Source organism: Stylophora pistillata, chromosome 5 (genome assembly GCF_964205215.1).
Source record: "Stylophora pistillata chromosome 5, jaStyPist1.2, whole genome shotgun sequence".
NCBI lineage: Eukaryota > Metazoa > Cnidaria > Anthozoa > Scleractinia > Pocilloporidae > Stylophora > Stylophora pistillata.
This window is the reverse complement of record NC_142523.1, coordinates 10,455,561-10,467,595: the sequence shown is the minus strand read 5'-3', so window position 1 is coordinate 10,467,595 and position 12,035 is coordinate 10,455,561. Positions and strand designations below refer to the sequence as shown.

Sequence of the window (12,035 nt, the reverse complement as noted above, 5' to 3'; positions counted from 1 at the left end):
TGACTGTGGGAATTTTCTTTCTCAATTTTTTTTTGTTTATCGCCACCACGTTGTAAGTTTCTCGAAGTACCTTTAATAGTAGACCGATAATGACCTGCCAAACTGCATGTTCGGCATTTAATCAGACAAGCAATAAGCAAAATATCCAGCAAAGTCATGAGAGGTGTGGGGGAGGGGGGGGGGGAGGTCACACACTAGAGTGTCATTTGGGGTATGAATACCTGTATATCATAAATTACGTACAAAATGAGACAACAAATAATAACTTTCGAATTCTCTTCGATAAGGAGAGCTCAAGCGAACCCTAAGAACTCCTCCTGTTAGCGAGGCCGGTGCCTTTCATCCGTGTCATTGCGGGGAATTCTAATTAGTTGACAAGCTGTATGAGAATTGATTTGGTTACCCAGAAAGTGTTACGCTTCAGTCACCTTTTCTTGTAGTCTAGACTACGCTACCTTTAACCATCAGAGCCCCACGAAAGCTCGGTTTTTCGAAACCTTAAAGTGCAGGGTGCCACTGGAATTTGAAATGCTTGTCTATCTGGATTAGTTCCGAAAAACTTCAAAAAAGCGAACGCCATTTCGTTTCCAGGCAATACTATTGTGCTTGAAGTTCTGCCAATAATGATTGTATCCTCCTCTCATAACGATATTAGACTTTGCTTTATCTCTTTCCCCCTCAGTGAACTATTTTATTTTTTCATTGCTACTTCACCATGAATTGATTCATTCCGATGATATTTTGTGAAAGACATGGCTTGCCAAGGTCACTTTTCCTTCTTTGAAATCAGCTAACCCATAGTCCACCTTGAGACCAATTTTTTGTATCCAGGCAACAACTTCCATAAGAAAACTTTCAGTAGAGTGGCGTGATATGTGGTATGATATGTTCTCTGAACGTGATAGCAAATCACCAATAGATTTTTACAACAAAAGGCTGGTAAGGGTATTGGCATATGTATTTTTGAAAAATAACACCTTGGGGCAAGAATTTTTTTTTTTTTTTTATCGTCGGTTTTCACGCCTCTGCACGTTCATTCTGAAATGCCTTTATCGCCCGCTCTAGCTTTCCTTCAGTTAGTATTGAATTTTATCTAAAACTTAATTTTTTTTTCTCGTAGCAATAAGAAGTGTTCGTTGACGGAGTTATGTTGGTTTTTTTGAAAGGAAGGTTGAAGATCAGTGATCAAATGATCAAATCTCATTAGCCTCGGTCCGTGAAATTTATCGCGAAGGGAGAGAGAGTATATTTCATTATTTTTCCTCAGCTGTGCCGTTTGATTTCCAGACCTTGAACCCCCGCAATTGCGATTTTATTAAAAATTTGTTTTGGCTGCGGAAAAAGGGAATCTACTATTCGCGTCGAGTTGTTTGTAAACAAAGAAACCACTGCTATAGTTGAGCGCTCAACCAATGAAATTCAAATGAGCCGTGTCGATTTGTCAGCGGACGACAAACATGGCGGACCAAGAAGATGATGATTCAGACTTTGAGCGGCAAGGAAGTACAGAACGGGAAAGTTTGAGTACTGAAAGTAGTTACGACGAAAGCCCTTTGAGTCCAAGGAGTGAAGATTCTGATTAGGGTTTTGGTGCGAATGAAAACTCATTATTTACAAATGGATTCGACCCGGAAAAACAACGCAGTGAATTAATCAAGAAAGCTTCGATTGTCGACTGTCTTTTGTTTGAAATTTACGACCAGTATCACAGTAGAGACTCAGTGGATAGTGACAATGTTACTGAGTGTTCTTAAACATCGGGGAGTTTCTACGGTGGTTCTTTCGACCTCGAAGAACGCGGTGAACGGTGGACGAAAAGCGAACTCTCTGCGAAAGGTTAGAGGCAGGACCTTCTAATATTATTTCCACCATCGTGCTCTCGTAAAATTATCAGCAAAAGGGCAAAGTTTGAATGCAGTTTGACTATTCGAAATTTTTTTCCACTCTTACTTTGCGGTCTAATATTAAAAACAAGAAGTCAGAGCAAAATTTTTAGTTGCAAAATGAGGACAGAAATTTATCCTTTTTTATTGATTTCCATTGGCGAATTTCGGACATTATCTTGTGTTCGATACTGTTTAGAACTAGTTTACATTTTAGGATGATACGTAGAAAGCCAAGATCCATATTAAACTTTTCTATTTGAGTTTAAGAATTGAAAATTTTTCTAAATAGTTAGCATTTGTACAGGTGATCGTTTTTAATACATTGTTTATGTTTCTGTTAATTTTTCTTTCTGCCCACAGACACAGACGAGCTTCGAATCATGGCTAAGGAGATGCGAACACGGATGTCCCTGCTTTCGACAAAATTAGTCAAGCAACTTAAACGGAGGGATAAACACGCTTACAAACTTCAAAGAAACTTCGATGTTTTAACTGCTATTCTTCAAGCGGTTTCGTTGAAAAGACGTAAGTATTTGACCCACGCAACGCCTCAGAATTTTCTTAATCGATTTATGATCATTAATTCGTTGTTTGCAGCAGTTTAATTTTGGAAAATATTTAGCCAGCCAAGGTTAAACTAGTCTAAGAGACTACGAAATTTTCAAGCACTAGCTCTGTTTGTTGTATAGTTTGTGATTTTTCCCGATTTTTTCTGAGCAGATATCAAACGTAGTATTCTCTGTAATCTTTACGACCGCTTAATTTTCATGAGAAAGGTCGCTGTTTGCTTTAAATAGTCCAAGCTAGGATTATGCGCCAGTTTGTATTACAATCGCGTTCGCTGGAGGTAAGTTTATCTCTACAAAGATTTTAAAATTGATTTTAACACCTGAACACAGCGTGATGTTCTTGAAACAGCTATGAAGATTCTACATGTGTGTAGAGCTATGTTAAAAATAACGTATAAATTTAAACCTTGTGAAATCTATTGTAATGTAAATTGTCTGACACGTCGTGGTTTTGGCCTGAAGATGCAAAGTTATTCATTGATCAATCATTATTTCTTTGCATTATAGGCAAGAGGCCTCGAAATTTTTACAGGTTTTGTATTTGTATTGTTAGATGGAAGTATAGATTTAGACACTGGCATTGTCCCTGGTGATTCTATCTGAATAGAACAAAGAGTTACTACTGTAAGCTTTGAGATCACTTTAAATATTCTAATTATCCACCGAGCCCTTAGTAACCAAGAAATTGTACAATTTCAAATTGGCACCAATTTAAACATTCTTCACCAAAAAGAGACAAATTAGTGTTAGATGCAAATTTTGCAAAATTTTCAAGATTTGCACCTGTTTTCAAGGGCTACACTTTGAAAATTATTAAATTGCAATCAAGTTATTGGAATAACATTGACAAGCTTAGTTAACAAGTTTGCCAGAAGCTTTTAGGACACAGACATTTTAGACAGGCATGTCATTTTCAGCACATTCATTTGATTTTTGCTACACAGCTGGTTCTTCTTAAAACGAAGATCTGCACTGAGCAGACCAGATACACAATATTCAAGGAATTAGGAAATATGTTGTAGTAGAATGTCTCTTGTGATATTGCATTTGTCCTGAGGCTCTCTCCTGTTCTTTGGAAAATCCAATCACAGTTGTCATGCTACAGCTGTATTGAGTTCAGTGAAATTTCATTCGTTGTAAAATGATATTGGCAAGTCTTGCATTTGCCCAGAGAAAATTTGATCAGCTCTTTGAAAATGCAATTTTCTCCTTGAATTATACTTGGGTAAATCAAAATGGAGAAGTGGTCCAAACAATTGGTGTTCTTGATTGTCAGTAATCAAGCTTGGTGTGGAATTGTAGAAAATTATTTTGTTCAGCAGCTTGAATAAGAAAATCACTATTTTTTTAGCCTCTAAAGGGACTTCTCACAATGCACGTTCTTACTGAAATACTGAATTACTCCTGTGTCATCTTAAATTGCATTTTGCAATTTTAATTTTTTTTTGCATTTATTTAGTTAATGATGGCACTTGTCATGTTTTGACAATTTTTAATTGGTAACTTGCAACATTGTCTGGTGAATTCAGAGGTAGCAAAGTGACAAGTTGAATAATTATTATATCATGTATAAAGGCTCATTAAATAATTATAAAATCACAGCAAAGCTGATGTAGGTATGACTTTTTTAAGCAATTTGAACTTTTAGTGACAAAGCCTTATTTTGGCAAGTCATACATTTAATTTGCATTGCTCTGTGATCAGTAGAAATATTAAATGTATGCTAAAGGATATTGTTTATAAAGTATTTGTGATGGCATAGAAGCGTTTGATTGTAACATGTTCTACACGTCTCATTCTGTTTCTAGCTTGTCATCTGCACATTATGATGAGTTAGTATTAACAGAGAAAGTGAATTTCTGTGAATAGTTCGATCAAAACATGGAGACTTCTTTAATGCTCTCTTTACCTGACTATTACTGTACATGATGTATTACACATGTATTGTATAAAATAGAGGGCATACCTGTAACCATTATAAAAAACATAGTTATGCTGCATTACTTCCTAGCGCATTCTGGTTTTTTTGTTCTTATTGATATTACGTGATATCAAATACACTGTACATTTGTGGTAATGTTGTATTTGACTCAGTGTGTCAATTCTCACTCATTGCAAAGTGCCATCTAATTTTTGAGAGTACAATTCATTTCTTCAAATAAAATGTGTAGGTTTAGGGGATTACTACAGAGATTTTTTGAAACTCAATATCAAATGTAACCAGTTTCAAACTTTGACAAGTGTCAAATATGCCATGTTGCAAATTGTCTACAATTTTGAGGATGAGCAATTTTTTGTGTTTTGTGAGACAAATTTTAACCTAAAAAAAATGGAAATTTCATTTACTTTAGGCTCCAATCTTTGTAATGTGTGGTTGAGCCATCGAATGTTGACATGGAATGGAAAAAAAATTAATGTCTAATGTTATGCAGGTCTACACAATTAAAGCTTAAAATGATCAAAAAGTGGATTACTACTTGTCTCTTTTTAGGTTTGGATACAAAAATCAGATTTTCCTTCATCCCTCAGTCTGGAAAGAAGGCATTAAACACGTTAGTAATGACTACTTTTTGTGACAGTTTTCTTTAGTGGTTTTCTTGTATAAACAGGGACAATTTTTCTTGACAGTGGCTTGCTGCATTTAAAGCAATTGCCAGACTTAAAGAAGGTGCGCCCTCACAGTGGAGAAGAAGGGTAAGTTGATCTTTGGTATCAAGTTCTCTCCATGGTAAATTAATCATGTTCTGACTTGAAATTTGTCCCACAATAATCAAAAGATTTTTTTCAATGCATTTGGATCAATTTTGGTAGAGTAGATTAATGTTAAAACTGTTTCAAACCTTCTTTCTCTTTCAAAAGAAGGGCAATAAACTTTCTGCCAGTGTCTACTTTTAGCAATGAAAAGTGTGCATTGTGTAATGTCAAAAGTGTTGCTGTTAATATTTACATGTAGCTCTACATGTCAAAGATGAAATTGCTCTTCTTTTCCCTTGCTTTGGACTGAAGAAATATTTAGTCTTATCCAATTTTAGATGCCATTGAACTTCCTAAATGTGCAATTCTCAAGTTATGCCATTTTTTTCAGTGACTCATCAAAGTGTTTTGTTCATTTTCTGGTTTATCATGATCAAATCCTTAGTCTAGTTTTTGTTGGGATATTTCTTTCCTCTTCTCTCATCCATGAGTATTACGGTGCATGAGTGTTACAGTTAGGAAATATGTTTTGGTGGTGATTGTGATGTAATCCATATAAAGAGAATAACATCTTTTGTAATAAATAAAAATTTATTGTCAGTTGTGGCTGTGTCTTGCAGAGAGTAAAATCAAAGACTTGAACTGGGAAAAGACAGCTAAGTTTTGCTTCAATGAGAGGAGTAATCCAGATGATGATGAGCTAGGATCACAAATTGTAAAGGTAAGAGTTTAAATAACAGAGGAACATGTCATAAAAAATTCAACAACCTTTGAGCCAATAAGGTGGGAGTGTTGTAGTTTGTTGTGTGATCTAGTTCACCTAAATATAAAATGGTTAGTTTATAGGACAAGATATGCATTGTGTGGTAAATACACTCACAGCATGAATACTGTATTTTAATTTATAATAAAAGAAAGTCTTGAATTTATCATGAACTAATTTTTGCATTTTCCTTTTTCAAGTTTTCACCACAGTTTTGGGCTTACTTTTAATTAAGACTCCTGTAAGACTAGAGTTTCCTCAGTCTATACATGTATATGTAAAATAAAATTTGCATCTTCTGAACTTTTTCCCCATACTTTGTTTTTTCGAGGTTGATCGTAGATTTATTAGCAAATTGAGTTTGCTTTGCACTTTAATGGTTTGCAGATGAAAAAAAGTATATATAATTATGAATACTTGTAGGGAGGGAAAGTGCATTGAAGAGTTCATACTTGTTGCAGCCTTAAGAGTCATGGTGATGCAGAAATACCATTGATAAGAGAATGGTTCATATAGGTAATCACACAATTTTGAGTGCAATTTGCAAAAAATAAGCACGAATAAATTTTTTCAAAGACTATCAAAATTGCATGAGCCCGTAGGGCGAGTTCAATTTGTGGTCTCTAAAAAAATTTACAAGAGCTTATTTATTCCAAATTGCATGAGAAAATCATGTGATTATCTATTAATAATATGTCATGAAAAAATATGAGCTAGTTTCTCATAACTACGCAGAAGAGAAGCGCGTGCAACACGTGCAAAAATAATTTATTCAAACCCTGCAAGTGACATTGACATTGACCTTGACATTGACCAATCATTCTGACCAATCAGAATGTCTGGTTTGTTTCTTTCTGTGCACTGAATTGACCCTCTTCTGCACTGAATTAACTATCCTCTGCACTGAATTAACTGAAAACTGCATTCATCTTAACCAATCAGAACTGAGAAATGTTTTCATGTATATTATTAAGATTTAAACAGTATTAGCGCCGTGTGCCCAAAAGTCAGCATAACAAAAAGATCAATCATTCATTCAGTGAGTTAGCGGTCAGTCATTCAGTAGATCAATATAATTAACAAACATATTATGAAGACTTTTATCTCCATATCAATCATTTGTTACTGTGTTCCTATTTCAGCCAGCATTTGCCCTCACTGCAAGTCGCTAGGTCCTGGATGCTATTGTAGCTACAGGCATGACTATTGCCTTGCTTGGGGTTGTGGTACCAGCGGACGATGCAAGGATGACAACTGTATTTCCAAGTGAAATATATAAGGTAAAGAGAGCTTTCCCTTAAACTGAAGTTTGAACAAAGTGACATGTATCCCATGAACTCCCAAGATCTAATCAGTAATTCTCCTTACTTTCTGCCATACAATTCTTATGATGTTAGTTTGATCTCATTAGTTATTCTCCTTACTGTCTGCCATACAATTCTTATGATGTTAGTTTGGAGAATTTGTTGTTGGATCAACTCATGATCCTTAATTGATTTTTTCCTTTATTCTCATTACTTGTCTGCTTGATATAGTTCTGATGTTGTAAGGAGAAATTCTGTCTTGGTCACTGATGGGAGTGTATGGGATACCAGGCTAAATATATAGACATTTAAGAATAAACACTAGCGAGAAAAACACACAACGTTTCGATGACTCCATGTCATACTAACTCAGGGTTTTGGAGTGCAAGCTCAATTATCCGTCAACGAAAATGCTGTTCACCGAGTGGTTTTGCCTTTTAAAGATCAAAAGTCAGCTGACGCAGTGAAAAGGCAATTATCAGATCTAGGCAACAAAATCAATCACACCCTTCATCCCGTGTTCAAGAGTCGCAAAATCTGTGAAGATCTCAGAGTTCGTGAGCCTAAACCTCCTATAGTTAGCCAACAATGCGTTGTATATAATTATAAATGTGATCTGTGTGATGCAGAGTACGTCGGGTACACCAGCCGGCATTTACATCAACGTATTAATGAGCACCGTAATTCGGCCATCGGCAAACATCTAAAGAACGACCACGGCCTACAAACCATCGGCGACCTGACCAAGCATTTCAACGTACTTAAAAAGTGCACTGTAAACTGGACTGTTTAGTTCATGAAATGCTTTTCATAAAGAAGATGAGGCCCTCTTTGAACAAACAATCGGATTCCATACGCGCGAAACTATTTATTTAATAGTTTACATTTATGAACTCAACACGCGCAATTATTTATTTAAATATTTTAAATATTTTAAACTTTTTACGTTTGCCACCTTCGTACGGTATAAATTAACTATTCATTTTTATTCTCTTCTCACTTGAGTATGATGACATGGAGTCATCGAAAAGTTGTGTGTTTTTCTCGTTAGTGTTTATTCTTAAATGTCTAACAAAATCTAATGTCATTTAAATATATAGAACACCACAAACCCCAAACGGCAGGTTTCCAAACATCACACAGTATAATTATTTCACCGTAGAACCGTTAGCCAATCAGCTGTTGTTCTCAAATTAGTCGCGCCGCAGGAACGAGTACTAAAGTTGGATTTAAAAACGTTTTTATTGGAAGAGGGGTATGTTTGAGGGATAAGTTCTTTCACCTCATATTCTGATATGAAGTTCATATATTTTGAACTGCGGTTATAGATACGTATGATGCACGTATTGGTAGAGCGCTGCACTAGTATCGCAGAGGTCAGTGGTTCGAATGCCGTACAGGGCTGATTTTTTTTTCAGGTCTGATTTTCGCTATTGCATAAATAGCGCTCTCTACTGCGAGGATCGTGCATCATACGTACTTCTTATTCTCTTCGCTATCTATAATTGTTACCGTTGTTTGCTCTGCAATGCTCATTTCCTTTGTTTTCTCCATCAGGCGCAATTTACCTTGACAATTTCAGCCTGATTTTTGGTTGGTTTTTAGAGGGAATCGCAGTTAGCACCAACGTAGTTGTAATCGAATTTTGTTTTCATTCCTTTTTTTTCGTTGGATTGTTTGATGACTGTAGATTTAGAGCTTCTCAACAAAGGGGATCATTAAAAGTGTTATTTTAATTGAGATGATTGTGGCTTTTTTTTTTTCAATTTTTTTTTATCGCGAGCACGTTGAAAGTTTCTTTAAGGGACACTTTTTACTGTACGCAGATAATAACCTGCCAAACTGTATGTTCGGCACTTAATCAGACAAGCAGTAAGGAAAATATCCAGCAAAGTCATAAGAAGTGCGGGGAGGGGGGGGAGGTCACACTAACGTGTCATGTGGGGTATGAATGATATAAAAAAATAAGACGACAAGCAATAACTTTCGGATTCTCTTCGATAAGAGAAGCTCAAGCGAATCCTAAGAACTCCTCCTATTAGCGACGCCTCGCCTTTTATCCATACTATTGGGGAGAACTTTAGTTGACAAGCTGTATGATAATTTATCCATGCCATTGGGGAGAACTTTAGTTGAAAAGCTGTATGATAATCTATCCATACCATTGGGGAGAACTTTAGTTGACAAGCTGTATGATAATTTATCCATACCATTGGGGAGAACTTTAGTTGACAAGCTGTATGATAATTTATCCATGTCATTGGGGAAAACTTTAGTTGAAAAGCTGTATGATAATTTATCCATACCATTGGGGAGAACTTTAGTTGACAAGCTGTATGATAATATATCCATACCATTGGGGAGAACTTTAGTTGACAAGCTGTATGATAATTTATCCATACCATTGGGGAGAACTTTAGTTGACAAGCTGTATGATAATTTATCCATACCATTGGGGAGAACTTTAGTTGACAAGCTGTATGATAATTGATTTGGTTACCCAAAAAGTGTTAACCTTCAGTCACCTTTTCTTGTGGTCCAGGCTTCCTTTAATCTTCAGAGCTCTATGAAAGCTCGGGTTTTCGAAACCCTACAGTGCAGGGGTGCCTCTGGAATTTGAAATGCCTGTCTATGAGGATTAGTTCTGAAAAACTTCGAAAAAGAGAACGCCATTTCGTTTCCAGGCAATACTATTTTGCGTGATGTTCTGCCGACACCTGTTTATCCTCCTCCAATAACGATATTAGAATTTGCTTCACAATTTTTCTCCTTCAGGGGATTATTTTATTATTTCATTACTATTTCACCATAAATTGATTCATTCCGACGATATTTGGTGAAATTAAGACATGGCTTGCCGAGGTCACTTTTCTCTTTATACTCCGTTGGCGAAGACGGATCACCCCTCTGTTCCCCCTGAAAACCATGTGATCTCCCCAAAACTCTTCATTCACATACTTGTGATCTCAAATGGACTTGCGCTGCGCGTTCGTTGATTTTGATAAAACGTGTCTGATTTCAGATCTAATAATATACATGAAACAATTTCTCAGTTCTGATTGGTTAAGATTAATGCAGTTTTCAGTTAATTCAGTGCAGAAGAGAGTTAATTCAGTGCAAAGAAAGAAACAAACCAGACGTTCTGATTGGTCAATGTCTAGGTCAATATCAAGGTCAATGTCACTTGCAGGGTTTGAATACATTCTTTTTGCACGTGATGCGCGCGCTTTTCTTCTGCGTAGTTATGAGAAGCTACCTCGTATTTTTTCATGTACATTATTAATAGATAATCACATGATTTTCTCGTGCAATTTGAAATAAATAAGCACTTGCAATTTTGTTACTCTTTGAAAAAATTTACTCGTGCTTATTTATTCCAAATTGCACTCGAAATCATGTGATTACATGTACAAATTGCACCCCTCTCTCAGTGTATGCAGCAGTTGAACGCAACCATTCAAATTGACACTAATTATGTTGAAGCGATGAAAATCTCCACATAAATCAATTTTTGCATTTTGATCAATTTTACTCAATTCTAAATTAATGATATGAGATCTTTGAAAAGGCTACTAAAACTGAAATGAATTGGCACAAAATAGTTATTAATAGCGGCCATTCATTCGTCTTCGTCAGAGTGAAGTCATAAAATAATTGTCCATTAGTTGTAGTTTGTTAAACGAAAACAAAAAAAAACATGTTTTAAAAACTGGACTTGACCATACACAGCTCCAGAGAGAGAACACAATTATAACTTTCGGGGTTGTTAACTGAGCGCGCGTTGGAATGAGAATAATTATGCAACTCTTACTTTCCCGGTCAATCATATGTTTGCAGTAGTGTTCTTTTGAAAGTTTAATTTATCAGTGAACTTGATTTCATAAGCTTGTTCATGATCCAAAAGTTTTATCCGAGCTTGTCCTATCTTTCCCAAGTGATTTCCGAATTTCGTGTCGCAGTTGTCTGTTTATAAAAATGGCCGCTTGGAGAGTTCTCCAAGAACTCTACAAGAATCTTGAACTAGTATTAGAGGTTTTATCATACTGAGATTAGATGAGAAAAATGCTCTGTTTACAGAAGGTCGAAGGGAAATCCTATCATCCTTCTCTACAACCAGAATACATTTTGCCAAAACCGACTGTCAGTCATCTCGGACGCAGCAAAGAACACTCGGATGTTGTTATGGACAGTGCCATATGTCCTTTAATGATTAGTCGTGTTCATACTGAAATTCATTTCAACGAAGGAAGGTTCAGAATTGATTGTGAAGGACTGAACGGGCTGTTATATATAACGGGCTCCCTATATATCTTAAATGCTCACACCATAATTATTATATCAGCCCCCGCTCTGGCAACTCTAATAAACAACTCGGTTCAAAGGGGCATCTTCCCCTCCAAACTTAAGCATGCTAAGATTATTCCAATATTTAAGGATGGGGACGAAGCCGAACCTGGAAACTATCGTCCTATATCACTTACATACATACATACGTAACTTGACCACGCCCCATAGGGGCTTTTCAGGGCCAATTCCCACCCATACCAACCCAGGGGAGGACATCCGCCACACAGCAATCTCGTGCGTGGGAAATTAACGTCTCCTACCCCTAACCTTGCAGGAGACGGGGTCTACGGTTTATTCGTCCTTATCCGAGAAGACTAGAATATCTATCCATTTTTTGATTATAGAAAGGTAGCGAATTCTCCTCACTTATTTTAAGACCATCTTTCGGTCTTTACTAGACTCTTTGAGAAAATTATGTTCAACCGCCTAAAGGCCTTGTTTAGCAAACATTTCTTATTTTACGAGTCTCAGT

General features: G+C 36.3%; 1 protein-coding gene across 2 annotated transcripts; it reads left to right on the top strand.

Annotated features, from left to right (window-relative positions):
* The first annotated feature begins 1,214 nt into the window (after nt 1-1,214).
* LOC148730212 (TBC1 domain family member 30-like) lies at nt 1,215-8,956 on the top strand. 2 transcript variants are annotated; one of them, XM_088761481.1, is made up of 7 exons: nt 1,215-1,836; nt 2,247-2,411; nt 4,947-5,007; nt 5,084-5,149; nt 5,751-5,870; nt 7,055-7,192; nt 8,774-8,956. In XM_088761481.1, the coding sequence occupies exons 2-5, from the start codon at nt 2,267-2,269 to the stop codon at nt 5,788-5,790; spliced, it is 312 nt and encodes a 103-aa protein (XP_088617607.1). In that variant the 5' UTR covers nt 1,215-1,836; nt 2,247-2,266; the 3' UTR covers nt 5,791-5,870; nt 7,055-7,192; nt 8,774-8,956. The 2 variants fall into 2 exon arrangements, with proteins under 2 accessions (XP_088617607.1, XP_088617608.1); XM_088761482.1 differs by having other exon boundaries at nt 1,217-1,836; nt 5,770-5,870; nt 7,055-8,956.
* The last annotated feature ends 3,079 nt before the right edge of the window (nt 8,957-12,035 follow it).

What these genes read in the sequence shown, in the direction of transcription:
- LOC148730212 (XM_088761481.1), top strand. Translation starts at nt 2,267, where the DNA reads ATGGCTAAGGAGATGCGAACACGGATGTCCCTGCTTTCGACAAAATTA. An exon ending in GGAAAGAAGGCATTAAACAC is followed by an intron (nt 5,008 to 5,083) that starts GTTAGTAATGAC and finishes TTTTCTTGACAG; the next exon opens with TGGCTTGCTGCATTTAAAGC. An exon ending in CCTCACAGTGGAGAAGAAGG is followed by an intron (nt 5,150 to 5,750) that starts GTAAGTTGATCT and finishes ATTTATTGTCAG; the next exon opens with TTGTGGCTGTGTCTTGCAGA.